This window comes from Cygnus atratus, chromosome Z, assembly GCF_013377495.2.
Source record: "Cygnus atratus isolate AKBS03 ecotype Queensland, Australia chromosome Z, CAtr_DNAZoo_HiC_assembly, whole genome shotgun sequence".
Classification (NCBI taxonomy): Eukaryota; Metazoa; Chordata; class Aves; order Anseriformes; family Anatidae; genus Cygnus; species Cygnus atratus.
Genome location: NC_066396.1, coordinates 38,753,710 through 38,779,101, shown reverse-complemented (window position 1 = coordinate 38,779,101; position 25,392 = coordinate 38,753,710). Strand labels below are relative to the sequence as shown.

At 34.8% G+C, this 25,392-nt stretch overlaps 1 protein-coding gene across 1 annotated transcript in view; it reads right to left on the bottom strand.

Moving 5' to 3' along the window:
* The window catches only part of ALDH1A1 (aldehyde dehydrogenase 1 family member A1), a 38,152-nt gene extending 13,002 nt beyond the window's left edge, over nucleotides 1-25,150 (bottom strand). Inside the window, exons 1-7 of the mRNA XM_035558541.1 lie at nucleotides 24,981-25,150; nucleotides 14,619-14,723; nucleotides 9,569-9,709; nucleotides 6,455-6,584; nucleotides 5,392-5,453; nucleotides 3,299-3,427; nucleotides 452-565 (exon numbers count right to left, since the gene is read on the bottom strand). Coding sequence (XP_035414434.1) covers nucleotides 452-565; nucleotides 3,299-3,427; nucleotides 5,392-5,453; nucleotides 6,455-6,584; nucleotides 9,569-9,709; nucleotides 14,619-14,723; nucleotides 24,981-25,070 — 771 coding nt within the window. The 5' untranslated portion in view covers nucleotides 25,071-25,150. The remainder of the gene's footprint in view (nucleotides 1-451; nucleotides 566-3,298; nucleotides 3,428-5,391; nucleotides 5,454-6,454; nucleotides 6,585-9,568; nucleotides 9,710-14,618; nucleotides 14,724-24,980) is intronic.
* Nucleotides 25,151-25,392: the final 242 nt, after the last annotated feature.

The window sequence follows — 25,392 nt, the reverse complement described above, 5'->3', positions numbered from 1 at the left end:
CCCATCACCTCACCTACATGTGTGCAGGACGAGGAATGAGAATTCTGAAGTAAATTCCTACCATCATGTTATTAAAGAGAACAGAGCACAGCTTTTTTCACTTTTTGCATTTTTTTTTTAAAGTTATACTTAAAAAGAAGCAAACAACAAAAGTTATTAAAATGTTTCCTTTTTAAAGGACAAGCCTTAAAATAGCATTGGTATATAGAAACCATTGTATCTCATGGAGTGCCTTTGTTTGAAGGGCTTTCCTGCAATACAAACATTGTTTAAATATGTTTAAAGTTAATAATAACCAACAAATCATTAAACAGACTTTGTTTAACAAACCAGCAGCCAAAAGAAAGAAAAAAGTTAAAACAGTTACATAGAACAAGTTAGACATTAAATCATTACTGGGAATCAGAGGGGCACAGTTCCTGCTTATATTTTCTTGCATTCATTATAATACCTCAGTAGAGCCTGTGAAGGCCACTTTATCTATATCCATGTGGTGAGAAATAGCAGCTCCAGCAGTAGGTCCAAAGCCTGGCACAATGTTTACAACTCCAGGTGGAAATCCTGCCTGAATTGGAAGAGAAAACGCCATAAAATTGGAGAAGTAATGATGACTAGAAGAACATGTCTCATATAGTCTTATTTCCCTTTTCAGTTCTCCAGCCACTTTTTCAGAGTAATACAGTTATTCTCAGCCTTACAGCCCCAGACATGTCCATTTCTCACATGACTTATGAACCCCAACAGATTTTTTTATGCCATTGAGCATTTTCTTAAAAGCAAACCATAAAAAAATACACAAACACAAGAAAAGAACACATTATTTTAGTTTTTAGTGCCGTTGGCAAAATGTACTTTTTTTTTTTTTTCTCTCTCACTCGGATATGTAAAGAAAAAGATGGCTTAATTTTTTGTCAACATCATTAAAGTTGTTTGAATCATTCTGTGTGCTTGGTGATTTTTGCTCATTATCTCTCATATTAAATGGCATTTAATTAATGATCTGCTGACTTCCAATAAAATTATTTTAATAAAAATGATGGAAATGATACTTTCAACTCAATATTTTTACTTCTTTCTCTGGACAGCAGTAGAGAATGGATAAAATGACAGTTAACAACACAGAAAGAGAAGACCATTTACCAAGCATGAAAAAGTTGGCTACTGAAGACATGTAAAGTTCCATTATCTGGCAAACTTTATAGTTAAAGAAAATGGAAACTTTTGAGTCAAATCAAACCTCTATTTTCCTACAAATTCTATACTAGATATGTTTCTTCCATTGACAAAATAAAATATTTTTTTCTAACTTCAGGCAAACTCCCTTGAATATATGAAGTGCTGCTGGATTTCATGTCAGTTTATGAAGTAGCTATGGAATCTCGATGGCACTTATCAAGCAGAGAAAGCATAAAATTAAAAGACAAAAAAATGCATCTCTTGTATTGTCACTTAAATATGTCTCTTTTTAGCATTAATTGTGACTTTTGAATTGCATGCGTAGATTCCATTTTTGTTTGTAAAATGGTGTATTTCAGTCGGTGACTTATAGCTCCTAAGCCTCATGTCCTTCATTATGGACAGCAGACAATTACTTTTGTTTGAGTAACTTTATTTTCTTACAGGTTCAAGTGCTCTAATATGTTCCATCAGTTTTTTAATGCTCATTTAACTTTTCTGGTTAATAAGTCATAGAATACCCAGGAACTGATGAGATGATGAGGTTCTTTCGATTTTCTTAGTATTGTGTTTCACACATAATTTGTAGAGAAAATCTTTCTATGAGACTAATTCACACCAATTTTCATGTCTGTGTTAGAAGTTATTCTCTGTGTATTAGCAAAGAAATTTTGTGAGGACTATTAAGACGGATAGGAAGGATTACCAGGAATGACAGTATTTCTTTTTTAGATGTGTATACTTGAGAATAATTTAGATTTTAAATCATTACACAGTTTCACAAGAATTCTAAAGTAAGTGGTTAACTGATCACTGAGGTTTTGATCACCAACAGGGAGTCAGGTTCCAACTTTACGTGGGTAATCCAGATGTAAACTAAAACTCAGCAATGTTTGGTTGAATAATTCTTGAGGGACATGATGATATAAATTTGTCTTTTATTAAAACCGTACTATATCTACCAGATAATACACTAAAGACATTTAACAATGGCATACCTAAACTTCTCATCCAGATGAACACTAAATGGGTAAAATGTATATCCTTTACTAAAAATGTTTTAGTGTTCTACCAGTCATTATCAGTAACAATTCTAAAATGGCATGCAAAAGTGATCTATGATCACATTCCCACTTTAGAGCTCTCCTTTTAAGTAATCAGAAATAGAAAAGATACCTGCTTTTTTATCTCCTTGACCCAATACTATCTAATAGCATTTCCTATGTAATAAAATAACAGTAGGATTTAGTTTCTTCTTAATACTCATTTAATTTGTTTGAAATAGCACTGAAGACTGTGTGCTATGCTGAATCATTGTTTTGAACCAGAATAATAAAAAGTGCCAAGTCATTGCCATTAGCACTGTACAAGGTTACTGAGCTGGCAGTTATTGACATCTGTGCCAACTCTTCAAACATGTTAGATTACATTTGTTGATCTTATTGGGAAGCGAGATAGCTAAACTGTTTAACTGTTCTTTGGGTGTTTGCTGGGCTGGGCACAATAGCCAATGTAAATTTGGAACCGCTGGATAAACTATGACACTCCTTACATTCAAGAGCACAAAGTGCTCCCAGTTTCTGTGTGAAGAAAGTTCATAAGTTTGGCAGCAGTCAAGCAATGCAGACTTACATCTGTCTGTTAATTACAAACCCAGCTGGGTGAAAAGTATATTCAGTTAAAAAATAATAATAATTATCTGATAACAATTAGCTGTACAAACAGGTTATTTTCTGTGATAACTATGCTAATAAAGCCATGGCCACCCATTTCTAAATACTCTGCTCCTGGCTTCTTGTTTACTTTTAACTTTGAAAGGTACTGTTTACCAAGGAATGGAGTTTACTAAGTTGCTATTGTGAGTTTTTTTTTGTTTGTTTATTTTGTATTGTTTTGTTTTGTTTACTCTGTGTGCGTGGATAAAGCTGAAAGATATGTATGCTTTTGCCCTGGATTTGTTTCACTGGTTTACAGTAGGGTAAGTTCCATAGCACAAGGCTAGACATGCAATGAGAAGTACTTGCAGAGGACAGCCTAGCTTATATTACTTCTGTGGCATTTCAGCTGCGGTATTCTCTTACATTTCAAAGAAGGGCAAAAAACTGTGCTGTTACTGACTTACCTCTTTAATTAAGGATCCCATGTAAAGGGCAGTCAGTGGTGTTTGTTCTGCTGGTTTGACAACCACTGTGTTTCCACAACAAAGGGCAGGGGCGATCTTCCAGATAAACATAACCAATGGGAAGTTCCACTGAAAGACAGATGAGAAGGTGTATCCTATTACTAATACATAACCAAAATGCCTTTGCTTTTTTCTATGATAATAGCACCCAACTGTGTGGATGAACTCTTTGTTGAACTCTTTTCAAAGTGAAGGTATTTCGAAAAAGCATCTGGCAAACCACACTATACAAAGACCACTGATTTTGGTATATGTGATTCCAGGGGATCCAAGGTGTTAGTTAAAAACTGAAGAGAACAGAAGGGTACTCCTATAAGCAAGACTGTTGTTGAATTAGTGGTAAAGTTGGGAGTTTTGCTGTCTTGTTTCTTAAATGATCGTTTTCACCATCAATTCAGTTTTCTAAGGGAGACAAGGCAATAAGGTGTAACACTGCTGCTGTTCTCTTCCATTGTGGTTTCACTGTCTGCTTTCTATTGTGTTTAGTCCAACCAAACTGCAGAGCAGCTGATTCCTTTGGACTCCATGTTCAACAGTGTAAGGGACAATGTAGTTGGGGAAAAATGGGCTGCCTCTTTGAGAATAATTCTAATAACTTAGGATGTATTAAGCCTTTGGGTCTCAGCACAAAAGATGCACAAGAGGAAAAGGAAGTTAACAGTTACCTAGTATGTCAGAAAAGCTTGGAGTATACATGCAACTGTTCTTTATCTCATTTAAACATCACCCCAGCCTCAGAAATAACTGAAGAACAAATAACCCGAAATAAAGGATTACAGGGCTTTCTGGTCTTCCTTATTGAAGAAGAACTGGAAGTGGAAGGGAAATGCTGAGCTAGCAAAAGTGTTCTACAGCATTCACATAATCCTTAAATTTTGGTTTATATACAGACCTTGAACTAGGTGGCTTTAAATTTCAATGGGGAGAAAACAGAGATATACTTAGAAATTCTTGAACATTTTGTATGGAAAGCCGGCATTTGTACAAATTGTCCATAATTTCAGGCTGTAATTTTACACAGAATAGTGTCTAGTTCTTTACCATATCTTAACTCTGTGCTTCATTTGAAATATCTTGTGCTGGACTTACAAAAGAAACTAGATCAATAGATTCCCAAACTGTACTAGAAGCTGGATCCATATGCTGTGTTCTAGAGATGTTCTCTAAACCAAAGTAGTGGTCTAAAGATACAGAAAATCTGCAAGATCAGCTGAAAGATGTCAGGAACAAGAGTAGGTCCCACATATGGGAACAAACCTGATAGACAGGCTGACTCTTTTAGAATCTGGCAAGCTGTTGAGCAGGTCAAGTCAGGCTGCCAAACCTAATATGTGCAAAAAGGCATGTGGATTAGGCGCGTCTAGCTTATATAACCATTTTCACAGCTACCTGTTGAAAGCATGTAGATCTCACAAAAGTGTTTGAAAGTTCATTTCCTCAGTGTTTTGGATGCTCAGACTCAGGCAGGCCTTTTGAAACTTCATTTAGAATAAGCAATTTCAGAACTGGGAATCTTGACACTGATCAGGAACTTGGGAACGTGTCTTAGTATCATTGTGCCAATTAAATATATTCTTTATATTGCTTGTACCATCAACAAGATAAATGATTCTCAGCCATAACTAGAGATTGCTGTTGTCCAGAGATTATATATAACAGAACAGATATTCCAGGTACCAAACACTTTATTGGTTATAGGCTTATATTACCCTCTCCAAATAGTTTATTTCCAATTCTTGTGGTTCCAGCAGAATGCAGTTCTATCTTTCAAACTAATTCATCAGCCAATCTTTTGTGTTTTATTTGCCCTCCACATACAGGGAGAAGAGAGACAAGGCTGGACTAGACTAACTGTTCAAAATGTCATGATTTGATGAAAGATTTTGATGAATACTTAAGATAGTCTCTAATTTTAGAAACAGAAAGTTTCTGACTGGTAATGTTTCACTAATCTGTTTGCAGAGAAAACATTTCAAAAGCATGCCCATTTACAACAGGAGCATTTATGTGTTATATAAATGGCTTCAACTTACAGGAATGATTTGGCCACACACACCAATGGGCTCATGTCTTGTAAATGTGAAAAAGTTCCCATCTAGAGGAAGAAGAAATAAATTAGACATTCAGGAAAAACAGTTGTTAGAAACAGTTAAATCAGAAAGAAGATAAAGTTGGATACCAAACTTAGCTACATACAATTTTACTTAAGATATTTTCAAAATCTTAACTGTGCAAGAACAACTATGAAGTACATCTGGATTCAATCTCTACTTTCTTCATAGCTTCAAGGTTTGACTCTGCCAGTATGACTGCGTTTTGGTAGTGAAAACCCTGCTTCTCAAAGTGGTATGCACAGCATACCAATGAGCATTCTTCATTTCTTTTTTCTCTTATCACTTTTTTTTTTTTTTGAAAGTTCTTCTCTAAAAGCTACTTGCAATCCTGGGTACATATCAGACTTTTTTTAATATTAGACCTTAGCTTAAATCAAATCCATTAAGTATAAAATTCTCTTTGATTCAAATAAACATGTGTTCCATTAAGCCTAGCATAGGGATCCACATCATGCAAAAAGTTTGAAGTATTTATCACTCCAGTATTCCTTAATTCCTTCTTTATTACCATTCTTTTCTTTGTCCTTCTGAGAGAAGGCGGCTAGCAGCAATGTTTTCTTAGAGCTGCTTAATGGGAGAGGGAACAGAATACAATTTCAGGAAAACAAAGAAAAGTTTCCTCATTCCTCTCTTTTAGTACTCTTCCTAATAAGCTATCCAATAACTGAAAGAAATACTATTTTTTCTGCTAATCTTAGCTTTAGTAAGCTGCTACCTGGCTTTCAGTATTGTACCCTTGCATAAATGATACCTTGCTATGCAAAAATAACCTATGAGTCTTACTAGATGTACATTAAGCTAAAAGTTTTCTTGTCAGTAAAATGTATTAGTGGTGCATAAAACAAGATAAGCTATATTAAGAATTGTCTAAACTATTTTCCATTTAAGATGTTTTTGGTGCCGTGAAGCTTCTAGAAAAAGGTAGTTTTACACAGGTCACATTGTTTCAATTATGTACATTTGTTATCTCAAAGCTACTCACCCATTGGAACAGTCCGACCATGGATTTTATCAGCCCAGCCTGCACAGTAGCGTAATGTTTTAATACAGGCACCTAAATCCATTAGGTAGGCAGTAGAAAAGAGTTTCCCACCATCGATGGCTTCCATTGTCTGCAAACAACAGCAATTACATAGTTGATATGAACTATTGATAAGCCTTCTCATATCTGTACTTCATCACTTAGTATTTGGTTGTTCAGTTCAGAGTACTAGCACTTAATACTAGCTTCTAGGGGATTAATTCCCCTCTAAAGGCTACTTAGCACTTGAAAAACCCAAGGTGGGAATTTGCAAATGAGAAAATGTCATGATGGTTTATTCTCAGTGACCTATCCAGATAGCATGACCACCATACATTTGAAATGGTAACCTGTCCCGAAGAAAAGAATAATATTTCTCCCATTTGAGTCAGTTAAGATGTTCCAGTTTAAACTGAATATTATACAAGCTGTAGATGTACAGCTAGGGGTCTGTGGGTTAATTGTTGCAAATAAATTGAGTGGCCTCCCTTGGCTTATGTACATTGACATACAAGGAAGGCAGTAGTTTCCTACTGATAACTGTCACACTAACTTGGGATCCTCTACTTTTTAATTATCAAGAGAAGTCTTTCTATGTGCTTAATGAATGATTGGCATCTTATATGAACAAGAAGAGACAAAGTATGGAATATGATTCTAAAATAAACCCCAAATCTCCTAATGTGCAAAGGAAAGATCTGAGACATCGGGAACTATTAAGAGAGAGAAATTAATTGTATCATTCCAGCCAAATCTAGGGAGTGTGATTTGAATTAATGCCATTTTAATACCTCTAACTATTGGGACATTTAGCTAAAGACTACGTGAAGTCCTTAGATAATGTCAACATAGTCTTAATAGTGCTAGATTTTTTTTCTCAAGTTTTTCATCACAGAGACAATGTGGACCTTCAGCTTTGTGAACAATCTTGTAAGGATGCTTAGTAGTAAAAACCTGAAGTATAGTTTCAAGATCTAGTTAGATCTTAGAGATATTATTTTATTTTCTAAATTTGTTATTTTGCATGTCCAAAATTCCTTAATGTTCATAATGAGTCTACTGACTAATTGTGAAAGTAAAATGTTTCACCAACAACCTGCCTCTAAAGTCCAAAATTTTAGTTAAATCGATGCACTGCAGATATCAAATTTGAGAGGACAGCAGAACAAATGGAGAAGTTATCAATGCTGTTTCAGCATACTGCTTACTATTCCAGAGTATACTTATATACCTATAGGACTGTTCAGCCTCTGGACTTCATGAGACTTCATGGACTTCATGAGAAACATAACTATATAAAACAGTGAAATGGAATAATTTAGATCCTGAATAGATGCAAAAAACACATTAAAACACACTTGAAATGAGCTAAGGGGTCTATTTTGACCTATAATATCTATAATGCTATTTGTAGCTGTAGCACTAGCTCTGCTGTTCTTAGGATAAGCTATGAGTGGACAAAGTCTGTGTTCATTTTGATGAAGTCTGGAAAACGCTATGTTCAAACACACCTTATCTAAAAGGGAAAAGTAGGCAATAATGTGAGGAAGATGGGATATAAAAACAAAGTCAGCAAAATAGAAACTTGGGAGGGGTCTCAGAGAAAAAGAGTATTTTAATATTATGAAAATGGCTAGTGGGAACAAAATCTAAATGTTTCATTTTTCTTATGAAAAAAAAAAAAGAAAAAAGAAAAAGATTATTTCTCTATCCCCTTTGCATGTGTAATACCTTAGGTGGTACAACAAAGAAGCAAATGCTAATTTGTCCAGTATTTAACTGAGAAGTGGGCATACATTTCCTATTAAAAAATGTAACTTTCTTAAAATTTACCCTTTCTCAACTCCAGTAAATCTAGCACTGTCAAGGACACATTAGCCACTGAAGATTTCTCCTGAAAAACTAGGTGATTGTTATTCCATATCAAGGTGACAGGATTAGTTCAGTTGTTCAGAGAATCAACTTTCTTGAAGAAAAGTGTAAATCTGGGAGTTGTAATCTTCTGAGCTTGAGGACAACCTCAGTTCCTTTGAATTTTTCATTTGTCTTTAAAAAGCTGTTTGGACATGCACAAGCGCCTTTGTATACTAAAGCCATAAAGAAAATAGAACAGGAAATAGACATTTCATTGCAGCTTTTACATATTTTGGAGGTTTAAATTTTATTGACTTGTTGGTGTGTTTTGTAACTAATGGCTAAATACTTCTAATTGTGATTAAATCAGTCTGAGTGATGATCCTGAATGCTGGATGCTCTTGATTCTCTCTCACATATTGGCATATACCTGGCACAAAACCAGTGTTCATCTTCAGGAGAGCACAAACAATTAACTTGCCTAAACGTTCATCCCAGAAGGCATGTGAAATAGGAAAGAGATCATCTTAATTGTAGCATCAAACATGGAACAGGTAGAGTATTGCACTGTACCAAATAACTGGAACATTTATTCGTTAAATGTTCTTCCTTGAATTACTGCAGTTAGATGGTGGTGCTACATCTTACGTGTCCACAGTTGAGCAGTAACATGGCCAACAAACAATAGTTGATAAAGACAGGAAATGATTGCCTACCACCCATGTTCCTGGGTTAAGGTGTTTTTTGTTTGTTTGTTTGTTTGCTTCTTTTAACTCATAGCCATTTGCAAGCTAGGGTTGGTGAAAACAAAATGTATAACACTGAAATTCAGAATTTCTTCCCACACTCATTGGTATTATCTGTAAGCTCTGAGCTAGGCTTTGAGGTAAGGCCTTGACTCAGGTCTTGGTTTAGACAAGCATTAAGCATAGGGTCTATATTAACGTGTCCTTGTGATTCAACAACTGAAATTGCATGGATTGTAGGCAGCTTTAATATCATCTTAAAGTTAATGAAATACTCAAGTACTTTGTGGATTTAGGGTGTCTGTCGACCAGAGTGTAAAACAGTTTAATGTGGTGCATTTGGAATAGAGAGGGAAAAATGAACACTGGAACAGCCTCATTTTCCATGGTTTTAGTGCATTACTCTTGCTTATATCAATCTTTAAAAATCAGGACAGATTTTTTTTCCCCCTTTTTGTTCACATATTATACTCACAGCTAAAATCAATCTATCTCTTTCAACTAAATCAGCTAGTTTATTTAAGAGCCTTCCTCGCTCTGAAGCATCCATTGTACGCCAGGGTGATCCAAGCTCAAAAGCTCTTCTAGCTGCTTTAACAGCCTTGTCTACATCTGCCTGTGGGAGAAAAAAATAAAATAAAATTAATCAGTAATTGATTCTGTCATCCAGGCTTGTTAGTTGCTAAACAGGCAAAGTGTTTTGCAATCCCAGTCTAATCAGAATTTGTACAGTAATTTTAGATATATAGGTTATTTTCTTTCAAACACTTTTCCTATCATTTCAGCAATGTGAAGTTGTATGAGAAGCAGATGGGTTTTCAAAGCTCATGAAATAAAAAATAAAATAAATAAAATAAAAATAAAATAAAATAAAATAAAAACATATTAAGGAACTCCAGTTCTAAAAAGTCTCTCTTTTAGTGTCTGTAACTGGGGATGAATACACAAATTACAAATTTGCATTTGCACTTAAAATAATATTAACAATTGAATAATTGACTACATTCAAAATGCTAAGCCTAAGTACTTTAAAGTTTAGGCATTGGCTCAAGATAATTTGTCAGTCCATTAATGTTTTTTATAACATAATGTGTTATTTACCATATGGCTTTTGGTGTAGTGAGAAAATATACAATGAATTACATGAAACTCTTTTGTGTGGAAAGTTGTTCCACGTAAAATGATTAAAAAATCCCTTGAGAAATGGTTTTCAAAACCTGGAGGTTTTTTTTATATTTCATGTTAAAGATTCTGAAAGAAATATAACAACAAAAAGGAGGTTTATTGCAGTCTTTTGTTAAAAATTAAAAACAACGATTTTTGAAAAAGAGAAATACATATATGGAACATATTTTCTTAAGCAATTTGAATTTTTTTTCCTTCTGATTGCAAGAATCTCATCCATGTAAATCACTATGAGGCTAACTAAGTGAGCAAAGTTGACTGCAGGTCAATGCGCAGGTTAAGTGGGTTCTAAATGTGGACCAGATCTACAATCTTTAACTGATGTCTAATTAACTAATTCTCCTTCAATAGGGAAAAAAGAAAACCAAAGCCACAGACTAAAGCCTGGTACAGATCTGCTGGACAGGAGACTCACAAAACTTCCTAGGATGAAGTTTGGAAAAATGATAGTTGGGAAGGATCTTTACAACCTGCACAATCATTACTGTACTGACCCATTGTCTACAGCAGGTAGCTGAAATCTATCAGATTAAAAAGGGCTGTTTTTCTTCAAAAACTGCCAAAATGTTGTCAGATACCTCATCACTTATCTGTGACACAGAAATATGCATTCAGTGAATATTTAATTCTTTTTTTTTCTTTTTCTTCTTATCTCTTGCTATCATAAAAGTTCTACAGCTTTGCAATACAACTTAGGATGTATGCCTTGGCCTACACCAGTAAAGAATGGGAGAAACCATGAGCTGCAATTGTGTGAATGATGTAAATTAAAATTAAAAACATTGCCATGTGTTCTTTAGTGCAGAAATAATTAAAATCAAGAAAAGGATATTTAAAGATAATTATGGGCTGTGAATAACAAGTAAGGAAAAAAAAGATATTCTTTAAATATATGAAATTTAATTTGGGAACATAAATCTATACCAAGAGAATAAATCCTGTTAGATCTATACAGAGCTAGATTTTTTTGTTGTTTTTAAATAGACTTTTCATTAATATACATTTACCTTTGTTCTTACTGACCATGTGTTGAGCTGCTTTATTATTACTAGGGGCCTTTAAGATTAGTGAATCTAGAAAAAAGTTTTTTTTTTTTTTTAAAAAAAAAACATATTGCATAAACAAATTAATTTCCTAAAATCTCTTGGCTTATTATGTAGAGTAGGCTCTAGAATATCAGGTTCGCAGTGACCATGTAATTTATTAGATTTGTACAGTTCATTTGGCAATTTAGTTAATAGTTATTTTCTTTACACATTAGTTGGAAAAATTATTGGAGAGAAAGCAAACCTATGCATCAAATAGCATCATCTTTCTATTTAATGCATTGCTATATTGCCTGTAAAAAATTAAAACTAGAAAAATTCTGAATGTTAAATGAACAGTTGCAGGTCATGAGCAATTTAATTGGAGAATGAACAAACATTAGGCCAACTTGATTTTCAATATAATCTTATTTTCAAACACTGAATAGAGAAGTGATAGAAGTAGGGTTTTGCATCAAAAGCACTTATGGTGCTTTTCTGATAAAATTCAACAGTAAACAACATGCTTATGAAATGTTTTGGCTGAGGGAAAAACGAGCCTGAAATAATCTCAGTGATACTGAGACAGGTAACTGGGAATGAAAAAAAGCATGAATAAAACGTTTTAAGAACTTATGATCAGACATATGAAGTTACCAAAAACTAGATTCATGCAGATTTTTTCAATTATCTTAGTCAAAGAAAAAGTTTAAAATCTGTCTTCGCTATAGCCTTCCTGTATGGTCACTATTGCTCATATACTAGACAGAGAGCTCTTGAGCCAAAGTTCATCAAGACATTCAGGATGAAATTACCAAACAGAATAACTAAGTTTCGGTGAGCACAGGAAGCTGAATGAACTCTGTTCCTACACATTTCTCAAAAAAAATTTAATTTCAGAGTGAAGCTCTGTACAGTAAAGTCAAATATTCTTAAAGAGAGTGTGCTAACTATTTTGACAATAAATTGGTGGTGAACTTCCAGCACTAATAGACTGTTTATGAGTTTATTAATATCTTTCATGGATAAAATGGTGTTCAACAGACATTTTGCTGCTAAATTTAAAACAGGCCTCATACACAAATAATTCTAGTGATGAATATTTCTTGGGTGAAATGAACATCAGATATCATTTTGTGAGAAATATAAGAAAAACTATTCCATTCTTTTTTTTTTTCTTTTTTTCTTGCATTTGGACATCTAAATTTGACTTTGAAAGGGAAAACTAGAAAAGGAAATAAATATTTGCAGGAACCAAAACATTAATTGCAAAAACAATGTTATTTTCGAACAGTATTTTTTAAAAATATTTATTTGTTTTGTGTTTGTGTGTGTGCAACTGTCAACTGGAAATAGAACATTCACTTCTCATACTTATTTTCTCAGACTTTATCCAAAAATTTATTTAGTCATCAGTTTTAAAAGTGTTTAAGCAACATTGTCTGTTCTATTTAAACAAGCAACTCCCCTACTTGATAACATATACTTAAAATCTGTGGTCAAACTAAGTAAATCCTTTTTCATCTAAAAATACTTACTATGATGAAAACACAAAGTTGCTTATTTGAGGACATAGCTTTTCATTATATATCTGATTAAATGCCATTTTTCAGTATTTTTTCTAGTAAAAAAAAATCTCATACACGTAAAAAAAAGTTTGTTTTTAAGTGTTAACAATGTTTTTACTTCTTTGCTTAAAATCATCAATTTAACATCCAGTACAGAAATACGCTTTGTTGGGATTAATATCTATTTGGTAGATGACCTTCAGCTTCATAGCCCACTTTTGTACTATGTTTCAATATATTCTTCACAAAACTACATTTTCAAGATGACACTACTGAGAAGAAAAATTCACAGCTAAAAATGCTGATGGTAATGAACAGTTTCTCACAGTCTCCATCAGAAAATGTTAGTATTTTTCTAATTTATGGCATCTGTAATGTAAAACCTTACATAAATGTGTTATGAACAGATTAGATAAGGAAGAGCCAGGATAACAAATAAACAAAACAAAACAAAATGATGATGAAAAATAATGACAAAATAATAATATAACTAGATGCCACTGATCAAACACAGCAAAAATAATTACTATTATTAACAGGAAAATTAACAAAAAATGTTTCTACAAAATTTTCCTCATTATATTATTAGTATAATACCCTAAGAGTGAAGCAGAAGAAAGGAGGATGGAAGTATAGAATCACAGGATATCCTGGGTTGGAAGGGACCCACAAGGGTCATTGAGTCCAACTCCAGGGTCTGCACAGGACCACCCAGAAATCAGACCATGTGTCTGAGAGCGTTGTCCAAACGTTTCTTGAACTCCAACAGCCTCGGTACTGTGACCACTGCCCTGGGGAGCCTTTCCCAGTGCCCAACCCCACCCTCTGGGTGCAGAACCTTTTTCTAACACCCAGCCTGATGCTCCCTTGTTGCAGCTCCATGCCGTTCCCTCAGGTCCTGTAGGTGTCCACTGAGAGCAGACATTAGCTACCTCCTGCCCATCTGCTCCCCTCATGAAGGAGCTACAGGCTGCCATGAGGCCTCCCCATAAGTCACTCCCACAGAGTGACTTCAGCCACTCCTTGTATGTTTTCACCTCTTTGTTACCCTTCCTTGGACATACAGTTTTATGTTTTTTTTTTTTTTTTTTTAAATGTGGTGCTCAGAACTGCACAGAGCTCTCAAGGTGGGGCTGCACCTGCGCAGAGCGGAGCAGGACAATCCCTTCCCTCAACCAGCTAGCAGTGCCGTCTCTTGTGCACCTGAAGGTACGTTTGGTTCTTTTGGCTGCCGGGGCACACTGCTGGGTCATGTTCAACTTGCTGACAACCAGAACCCCCAGATCCCTTTCTGTGGGTCTACTCTCCAGTCTCTGAGCTCCCAGTCTGTATGTACAGCCAGAGTTACCTAGTCCCAAGTGCACAATTCAGCACTTGCTCTTGTTAAACTTTATATTTGTTAAACTTCATATCTTGTTAAACTTCATATTAACTGGTGATTGTCCAGTTCTCTAATTTGTCAAGATCTCTCTACAAGGTTTCTCTACAATCAAGAGAATCAGCAGCTCCTCCCAATTTAGTATCATCTGCAAACTTACCCAAAACAACTTCTAGTCCTGTATCCAAGTCATTTATGAAAACATTAAAGAGTTCATTAAAAGAAAAAAAAAAAAAGAAAACATTAAGAGTTTATATCAGCAGAGATGGATGCTCATCTTCCTGCTTTAATGCAGAATTGAATTTAAAGCTAAGTTTAAAAGAAAGAAAAACAAAACAAAACAAAACAAAACAAAACAAAACCCTCTACCTTGTCGCCTTCTTCAATCTCACAGATTTTCTCTTCATTTGCAGGGTTAAAGACTTCAAATTTTTTACCACTGACTGAATTGTGCCATTCATTGTTTATAAATATCTGTAAAGGAAAAAACAGTGCATTACTATTAGTAACATATATAGCTGTTGCCTATCTTCTGTGTTAAAGAAAAACACCAAGAGCTGTAAGATAAGTACCTGAATTCAAAAAGGAATATTTATTACTAAATTACTATGAAGAGAAGAGCGATCACATATGCAGTTAACCAACTTTTTAAAATTATCTTCTTTTGGAGAAAAGCAACTTTCTTTCTCCACAGCATATTTACACTTTGTTTCATACTACGAAAAGTTATTTTTGCACTGGGATCCTTCCTCTTTCAAACCAAAGTCTGTGATGTACGTTAGACGTACACTCCTAAATAACCTACCCAAAACTACCTGACTTTCCTGTGCTCATAGGACTGGTAAATATGGGGGACCTTTCTGTTACATGTCTCTTCAGAAATTAACACAGTATTTAGGTTTTGTGTAAATAGTACATGCAGTTTATTGTGGAACATCATATCCTTTGGTTTTGCTTTGATTTCTCTTCACCTTCTCCCACCAAAGAAGGCAATCCCACCAAAAAATATCTGATAACACTATTTTTCTGAAATGAAAGACTAAAAAAAGTTTTATAGTCGAATGAAGAAAATTAAAAAAGGAGATAACCAATTAGAGTAAAAAACAAACATGTGTACTTTATTTCCATGTTACAGAAGAAAAATAATCAGAGATTAGAGGGCTCTTATTTTTCACCAAAATCCTTTGACTTTGTGGATTGGTCCCTCACTGAATGTATTTTTAATTAGGATTTAAAAGCAGAAATTTAATGCTCTTAATCTTTTACATGAAATGTAGGTTTTTTTTTTTCCATTAAACAAAGGTAGAAATCACAAATGAAGAGGAAATAATGGATGTATTCACCGGAAGTATATTGTTAGAAACCACAGAGAAAGACTAGACTATATTTTCTGTTGATAGTACTCTTCACAGAAACACTCTCAAAAAAAACCAACCAAACAAACAAAAAAAACCCCACATAGTAGTACATACTGGAAGAAAAGTTCTCTCTTGTATATAACAGTTGCCTTGAAAAAACTTGAATTAATTTACCAATGAAGTAGAAACACCCACTTCTTTATTTACTCTTTTTCTGCCTGTCCTAGTCTTATAAGTCTAGCATTCCAGACCAAACCACTACACATCAAAATGTTTACACTGGCCACACTAAAAAAGTTCAAGAGTTAAGAAGCAGGAGAATTTGAACAGTGACTCGTGGGCAGCATATAACCATGGTCATATTCTAACATAGCTACACATATAATCTAATATACCCCTATAGATCTTAGACAATAATATGTGAAAAACTATGGCGCTTCTGATCAGTGCTTTCAAAGTGAGTTCCCACTTCTCTTTTTGAAAGTGTTTGCAGTACCTTGATCTGAACATTTTTGCATCGCAATGCTCTATTTATTTCACAGAGGTTACGCTATGGGTGGCAGAAGGGAGGTTCTGGTCACGTGACCATAATGTTTAATTCAGCACATGAATATGATCATATAAACACATAACAAATGTTGCTGCTGACAGTGTATATAACTTCAACACTTGGCAGTATTATAGTTCATGGTAGTGTAGTGTAGTAGGGGGGGTTCTTCTCCCTGCCCTCCCTACCTGAATATCTCTCTGCAAAACACCAGAAATTCAAGCCTCTCTGGTTTTGTTTTTCAACATGTTCTGTAATTCCTGGTTTTGAAGGGTAAAGCTACTTTGTATGACTTCAGGCTTCAGTAAGATGATCCTTGTGTAACAGTTTTAGTTGTCATTGCTTTATGATCTGCACAATTATCTTATGTTTAAAATGATACTAATCATTTGACGCCATTCATTACGTATTCAACAATTTCTATCAAAGTCCTGATTATCTCCAGTTTAATGGCTGCAGTCTCCTAATCGTTTGTCGCCCTCAAATCGGTATCACTTCCTTGCCTCCTTTTTAGTAGATAGACATAAAATGCAACCACTCCTGTTAGTCTATTACCAACAGTCTTTTATTTATTTATTTACTTTATTTTTTTATTTTTTTATTTAAACTGCAAGGGGTACTACAGAAAATCAATATTACTTGTGTCCAGTCTGTCATCCATCCTTCGTTCTAACTCTGAGGTTCCCTGTTATGTCTCTACACCGATGTTGCTCAACAGACACCAACACTTGATTTTCCACCAGGAAAAGCAGGCCAGCATACTTTGCTCATGTAGAAGTTTTTCTCACAACTGTTAAGTGACATTGATTAGAAATGTCTAATAACATTAAAATAAGATACATTTGTGACTACAATTTAAATTAAATACTGTCCTGTTATATATTTCTATTTCAGTCTCTTCATAAACTACCAAACATATAGCTAGCAATTAAGAAGCATGTAAGAGGAACAATTGCACAACAGCTGGCCTGAATCAAATATAATCACAACAGCTTACCTAATAGTGGTGAAATTGAGACCCAAAGTTCATTTAATAAATGGTAGGAACTGTGTCCCTACTCAAAGATTAAGCTTTTATACAGGCTGAAAAGCACAGTGTGTACTGAATTTGCTTTGTGTGGCTGGAACAAACATCATCACATCTTGATGGCACAAGTAGAATAACAGCTAAACAAGGCAAAATGGGCGTTGTTGTTTCCATAATTGAACTTTTATGATCCAAAGCCTTTTGCAATACAATACTGGCAATTCAAACCTAGAGACTTTTATATGGGAATAACTAATTAGCAAATGCATCACCACAACCAAAAGAAAAATTAAATGTTTGAAATGCTTATAATGTCTAAATGACATTAGTGTCAAACAAAAATACTTTCTCCAGAGACAGCACAAAATCCCCACCATGTATACTTTGCTTTTACTATTAATTTTGTTATCTGTTTGGCATGGTTTTTCCTTCTCTTCCAAGATCTGGTGTCCTAATTTCAATCATCTTATGTATCTTTAAAAAAAATGCCTAAAGAATGTACCAGGAGTGAGCAGTTCTGCATTTCTCTGTTTTTGGTTGCTGTTAATAAGACTGTTGATGCTATCTGTAGAAATTAGTCTGCTTTTCCATGAAAAAGTAGGAAATAAACCACTACAATTATTCCTGAAAAAACAAAACAAACAAACAAAAAAAAACCACAACAATATTTTTTAATTATGTCAGGAAAAATATGGCAACATGTAGAGTATTCTTAAAAAGTAAATGTTGCCTTTTAAAAGATCTACGTTATACCATTATAGAAATGTTATAGTATTTCTGAAATTTCTTTTCTGTTCTGTTAAAGAAAATACCAAAAAAATTACAGAATTACACAACCGTTGAGGCTGGAAGGGACCTCCGGAAGTCATCTGGTCCAACCCCCTGCTCAAGCAGGGACAGCTATAATGTCAAGCTGGGATGCTCAGGACCATGTCCAGATGGCTTTTGAAGATCCCCAAAGAGACAGACTCTACAACCTCTCTGAACAACCTGTGCCAGTGCACAGTCACACACACAGTAAAGTGTTTCCTGATGTTTAGGAGGAACATCTTGCATGCCAGTTTTTTTCCATTGCTTCTTGTCCTGAACCAGTTCAGTAACTGCTGGACAACAGAGAATAAAATGAGCTACTGAAAATGTGCCCTATTTTAGCTGTAATTACCAACAAGTTTTATAACATTACACAGCTGTGAAAATTTAAAGGACAAGCAGAGCGAAGGCTAGGGATCCCTGGGTGAAATTTGAGGTACTTATCTCCATTTGTAAATGAGAAATAGATTCTGGGTCTGATCTCCAGGTGTGTTAGATCCATGCTACCCCAGAGCCTGACAACTTTGAATCTCTGTGAATGAAATTGTCAATGGGAGTTAACTTTTTCATTCTGATTCTGTAGGTCAGTCTTCAAAGAGAAAGGCAAACCTCATTGGAAAGATCTGAAATATGTCACAGAGGATGAAAAGAGAAGGACATGTTGCTACCAAGTGTGATGTATGTTGTTCTTTAAGGTGAACATGGCAATGTATGCAGTCCAATGTTATAAGCAGCTGTCATCCTCTGTCTAACCCTCAAACCCTCCACCAAAGGACTGTGCACTCCCTTCTCACTGTCCACCAGTGTCATTTTGTGGCCAACATGCATGTGAGATCTTGCTCATGCTCATCACTGAGCTCATGGCAGACACTGACTGTACTGGGTATTTTGTGCTTGAACTGTGGGTACCTTGAGGATCATGGATGAGAGCAGCTTCCCCACATCTAATCAATCACTGGTTACAACCATGCAGGCAGAAGACTGCATGCTCAGAGAAGCAGGAATTTCTACATTTAAATAGAAAAGCAAGAAATATTTGGAGTTAGGAAAATTAAAGCAAATGACAATTGATAAAGTGCAGGACAGAGACAGGATGACATAACTGCAAGAATATATATATATATATATATATATATATATATATTTTGTCACATAGAACTGTGATTTAAACCCTACCACCACAACTATGTGTATATGACAGCTTTCTGGGAGTTTTAGTTTTTTTTTGGCATACTACTGAAATTGTTTACTCTGACTCTCTGTGTAGTTACTAATAATTGGTTAATGGTTTGATAATATTGGCAAGACTGATAAAAAGATTATCTCTAAATTTATGTGGTAACAATTTCCTGTTAATATATTCCTGTATGTTTCAGCTTGATTATATGTGGGCATCGTATATAGACTGTCATTGTTAGCTCTGGTCATCAGGGCAGATCAGCAAACTCCTGATATAACAAAAGCTCTAAGGGAAATTAAAATATTAGTTCCTCAAAATGTCAGATATGCAATGAAACTGATCATAGGAGTATCCATGCAAAATTCTGACTGTTATGAAAGGGCAAAGACAGCAGTTAAGTAGTTAATATGAAAAAAAGCCATCTTTAGTAACTAGTTACATTGCCAAGAAAAGAGACAAAGTAAAAGGTAAATATTAACATAACACTGCTATGATGTTACAATATGCCAAAATCATATCTGTCTGTAAAAGGAATAATAGTAAAACATACCATTTTTGGAAGTTTTGAAAGTATTTGTTTGAAAATTACATTTATTGCCCCAACCAATATCAACCATAATATTACTTTAGAATATCTTTCTCATTAATGTTTCCAATACCATTCCCATTTAAACCATAACTGCATTACTTTAGCTATATACACAACATTGTATCAGGACTGTATAAATCAAACTATCCAGATGTCTTTTTTTGAGCAAGACAGCAGTCTTATGCAGGTATGACAGACAGAATAGAGAAGGAAAAAAGTCAAAACCCTCCATGTAAGAGACACATATATGCGTGTATACGTTGCAAGCAGCTGCATTCAAATGTGCATGCAGACATGCAGACATACTCATTTAAGTTTGTGGAGTTATGCTGAAAATGAACAAACAAACAGGATAAGACTCTCTAAATCCAGGGAACACTGATGTACCATCCAACAGCAGTCTCTGCAAGTCCCTCGTCTTCCTGAAAAAAAACCACATTTGGGATCATTTTGAAATGTGTTACGCAGTTTTGTCTGTCAGGCAGAACTCCTTTGGCAGCTTAGATTCTTTTTTTCTCATTTGTCGGATGTGAATGCAAAAGACCTACTTTTCTGTTGTACGTGCTGTGCATTGAGGATTGTCTCTGATGACTGAACATGGTCAATGAAGTTTAGGGCTGCAAATTTACTTTGCAAGGATTGATGTCTTAGAAGTGTTGTTGCAGTCATTTTTTAACTGTTGTTTCACTGGATTTTTTTTTTTTTTTTGATGGAAGACAGTTTTTATTTCAATAATTTGAAGAACTATTGACTATCACAGTTTGCACCAGACCTGAAATAAACATTTTTTGTAGATGAGGAGGTATTACTCTATTAAAGCTCTGTATTTAAAATAAAGTCCAGGTAACAAGCTGTTGTAAAGACCCTTTGATTGACCTTATTTCCTAGTATCAGGGTGAAATAAATCTTGATTCTCTGAAAGGATTGTTTTCAATTCAGAAAATCAGATACCAGTCTACTAGTTGTGGTAGAAGTTACCTGCAAGACTGTGGTATTTATTTGTTTAGACAGTTGATGTGACCACCCTAGTGATCTCAGCAGAAAACAAGGAGACAAGACATGTTCTTTGACTTTTTTTTTTTTTTGGTCAACCCAGTGCTTTTTTGTTTGTTCATTTATTTTTCTTCAGTCCTTGAATATTTTGAAAGGATTGTGAGTTCATTTTATAAAGTATCTGTTAGACAGATGGTGCTATATTAGTGTCTGTGCTGCAGAAAGATTGAACTTGATTCAGAGCAGCTTTGTCTCAGATGGACCACACCATAGCTCTGCTGAAATAGTCAGGATCTGTCTGTAAACTTATTCTTACCCAGGGAAGAATTTTTATGTAATTCACTATTACTATTATAAACTATAATCCATACTACTGAGATATTATCAGGAAAAGTAACAGAGCTGTCTAAAATATGGACAATCCAAAACTGACCTAAGGGTAGCTTTATAAATGTGGAGTGAAATGTTTAAGCTGTCTTTCTAGCTATCTTTAGATACAAGAAACTCTTTCAACTTTATGTAGCTACAGGAGAAAAAATAACCTTTTCCCACCACAAATGTGCTCCCAGATAGTCTGCGATAGTGCTTTTCTTGACAGTGCTCAAGTGAGTCCAGCTGCTTGTTTTACAGAGCTAAAAGCAATCACCTAATTTTGACAGCTGTTGAGGTGACTGTTCACAAGCTCTCTAGGGCAGATAGTAAACCACGAGATGACATTGCTAGCATTTCTGGGAAACCAGGAATAGTGAAAAGCTTTGACTGAACTCTTGCATACTGGGGGCTGGAATTCAATATCACTCAGGTGAGGTGAAGCACACTGCTGAAAAATTGTTGCCCCCTGCTCACACCTGCTCTCATAGAATATAAGGATCATTCAGATATTCTTGAATTTGATGCTATCTGTAAGTTTACAGTCATATCCAAGACTGAAAGAGATCTGTGACCCAAGAGCATATTCATTTCAAGTGCTATATTCTCTGATTTACTTGTCCCAAAGTATCTCATGGAGTCTCACTGTATTCTTTAAGCTGTACTGTTAAAATACATGAAATTATTTAAGGAACTACTGGAGACAGAAACTGTAAACTTGAAGCAAGTACATCAATATGCAATACCTATGAAATCTTCCTAAGTTGACCTCTCCCCTGGTGTTTTTCTACACATGAAACTGATAAGGGGCTTATATATTTCATATAAGATTTTTTTTTCCCATTCAGAATTGTATTTATGAAGAAAATTTACATAATGAACTAATAATCAGAGAACATACCCATTCTGTTCATTATCTATTTGAACTTTGGGATGCATCAGTTAGTGGCTTTTTATTTACAAAGTCAGCTGAGCTTAAAAAGAGTAGGTTTCTATAGTAGCTTTATAGCCGATGACCTTTCCCCAGGTATCTTAATTATATATATTTTTATATTTTTATCCCTCATCTTTGTTTGTGAAAGTAGTGATTACAAGGTACATGATACTTAGCTAAAGTTTTTCTTCACTCAGGGTGGTTTACCCTTCTATGTTTTCTGGTATTCCACACAGAGCCTAGTGAGATAATGCGTTGTCATTTTCTCTCCCTCATGTGATTTAACAACCTAATAATTAACTAATCTGAGTTTCTCTGTTTAAAGGAACATCATAAGGCTTAGTATATTTGAAAGTATCATGACAAATCATTTGTTACACAATCATTGTCTAATTCCTCAGTGCTGACTAAGTAAAATATTTACTAGTACATTTGTAGCCAGGTACCAACACTCGTTCTGTTTGTTGGAGTATCTTTAAAGGAGATTCAGATATGAAAGCAATTCAAGATCACATTTTGTTCACACTTGTGGTTCAACAACCAAACCAATGTAATCATTGAAAATTAATCTGATTAAACTCTTGGAATTCAAATTTCCAAAAGAGTGCTTTGTTTTATGGTACATGAGAAAGGCACAATTGGTAATGTATCTATACCAACTTACAGATCCGTAGACTAGACTAGACTAGACTAGGATAGGATAGGATAGGATAGTTCAGTTGGAAGGAACCTACAAACATCATCTAATCCAACTGCCTGACTACTTTAGGCCTTACCAAAAGTTACTTCAGGCCTAACCAAAATGTATTATTGGGGGCATTGCCCGTGTGCCTCTTGAACACTGACAGGCATGGGACACTTCTTCCTGTTCCAGTGTTTGACTACTGTCATGTAGTTAAACGATTTTTGTATGAGACCCAAACAATTCTATCTAATTTCTATCCCTCACATAGAATACAAACAGGAAAGTGCATTTAGTTTAAAGGAAAGTCCTTGGGATATCTCCTCTAGACTTTCCTCCAGACAGATAGTGGTGGTAACTGTACCATTGTATACAAAGAGAAAGGAGAGTTTTCAGGTAAGAGGAACCTGTCGATGTCCAAGGTGCTTCAGGCAGAAGGATTTATACATCCGTAGTGATTAATACTTTCCTGGTTCCTCCAGTGTAAATAGTCACAGCAATCCCACATTCCATGCGCTGACTTGCATGGCACAGGAGAGAAACAGGACAGGTGAGAAGACAAAAGTGGAAAGGTTATATTAAATTGTGGGAGGGAGGACTGATGGATTTGGGATAACATTTCTATTATCCCAGTTCTCTGTCCCTCAGTTCACTGTTGTGGCTTTCAGATAATCCTGTGTGTTATTTGAAGAGAGGAGGAATGCACTGCAAAATGTTTGATCTAATCAAATGTAGGTACATAGTTTTGCAAAGAAATGCATTGTATTTCTCCAGAGATACATATTATATGTTGTTTTTCAGGAAATGGTATCTCTTGTCCAGGCAAAAAACACATGAATTTACTATGTGTCACTCTCCTTAACTGGGTATTACAGAAACTTCAAGCATGCTGACTGTTTTGTGATTCCTTTTCGCGTTACTAGAATGGGTTTTGCCGATGAATAGAAAGATAAAAATTTTTATAGGAATTTCTGTCATTTATGTCTTGCATATTCACTTACACAGGATTTCTGAGTAGGCAATTTTCTCATATTAGTTGTTTTTGTTTTCCATTGGGGAAAGAAGAGGGAAAAAACAAAAACAAACAAAACAAAACAAAAAAAATCACTGTAGTTTGTTGTTTCTAGAACACCAAAGTCCCCTGTGTACAAATGTATCATCCCTGAATTAAGCTTTTTTTTTTCTTTTTTTTTTTTTTTTTTCTGAGACAGGAAGAGATATCACATGGTAGAGCTACATAGCTTTCCTAGCCTGTTAAATATTTACAAAGTAAGGTCCTGCATGATTTATTCAAGAAAGATATGCATTGAAATCTGGGTAAGTTTTTCCCATGAAAAAACAGGATAGAATAGAGTTTAAAAGAACTAATCTAGATAATTGATGAACTCTTCTTTTAGAAAATAAAATAAATTCTGGGAATGTAAAAATTATTTCTATTGCAATGGCAATGAGAATAAGAAAGATCCATAAATGTCTCCAAAGAGAACAGGTCCTTTCTGATCAAATGTTCTATCTGAAAGTTTCAAGGGCAGAGTTTCAGTATTCTTCTGCCAATGATGTGTTCAAAATACTTGAAGATTTCTGTGTGCTATGATATTACAGAAGAAAAGGGCCTTTCAAGCTGAGAACATAACACTGGACTCAGACCCTCTTTATCTGTTTGTTTCTAGCTGCATATGGAAATAATTTATTACTAAAAAAATGCTTCTAATAGAATTAAGTAATTAGCAATGGTAGACTTTGTTTTATTACCTGATTAGGCTGAAAAATCTCAAAGATAAATAAGTGACTAGAATGAACTTAGTTTCATTTTCACACATCCTTTTCCACATAAGTATATTTGTCATAATTATTTAAATCTGCTTATAATACAATGTGAAACCCTAGCATTTCAATTTGTTCTCACTGTTCTGAAAAATATTGTAGTAACAGAAACCTTTCCTTCTTTGTTCCATTTATACTTTCTAAGAAACTTTCTACAGAAACTTTTGTTTCAAGAGACAAAACAACACTAGTTCCTAATGAAATGTGAAATGATTCTCTCACACTTGCACACTTCCTGAAATACTTATGGTAAAAGGATCACTAAACATTAATTACTAACATATATAATATCATAAAAAGATCAGAATAAACGTTTTAATTACTGATGTAATGTTGCTTTCATATAAGATGAAATGTACACATCTTACAGTCTGAGGTGAATGCATAAGAGAAGTTAACAAACACAAACACTACTAACCTTGGTGTACTTAATTTTTAGATCTTTGAGTGGTTCTGGCAGCACTGGCAAAACTGGAACGGGATTGCTGTCTGAGCCTTGCTTCTTCATATTGTCAAATGAGGAGTTTGAGGACGTTCCTGAAACACAGGTGAAATGAGGTATCAGGGAAGCACAGTGATTTTTGTCCTGACTGAGCCCTTAGCTTTATTTGTGCTTTTTATCTGTACCAGCTATGGTATATTTGCATACAGGAATATGATTGGATGAAAGAATTCCCTGCAAAGAGAAAATGACACGACTTATTTTTAAGACCAGAAGTAACAGCCTTTTCACTGAGCTGAGATCTCGAAGTAGCAAACTCTGCTGACAAAATGCGTTTAGTCAGACTCTGTGTTTTTCATACTGGAGAACATAGTTTAAGGCCTCCTCT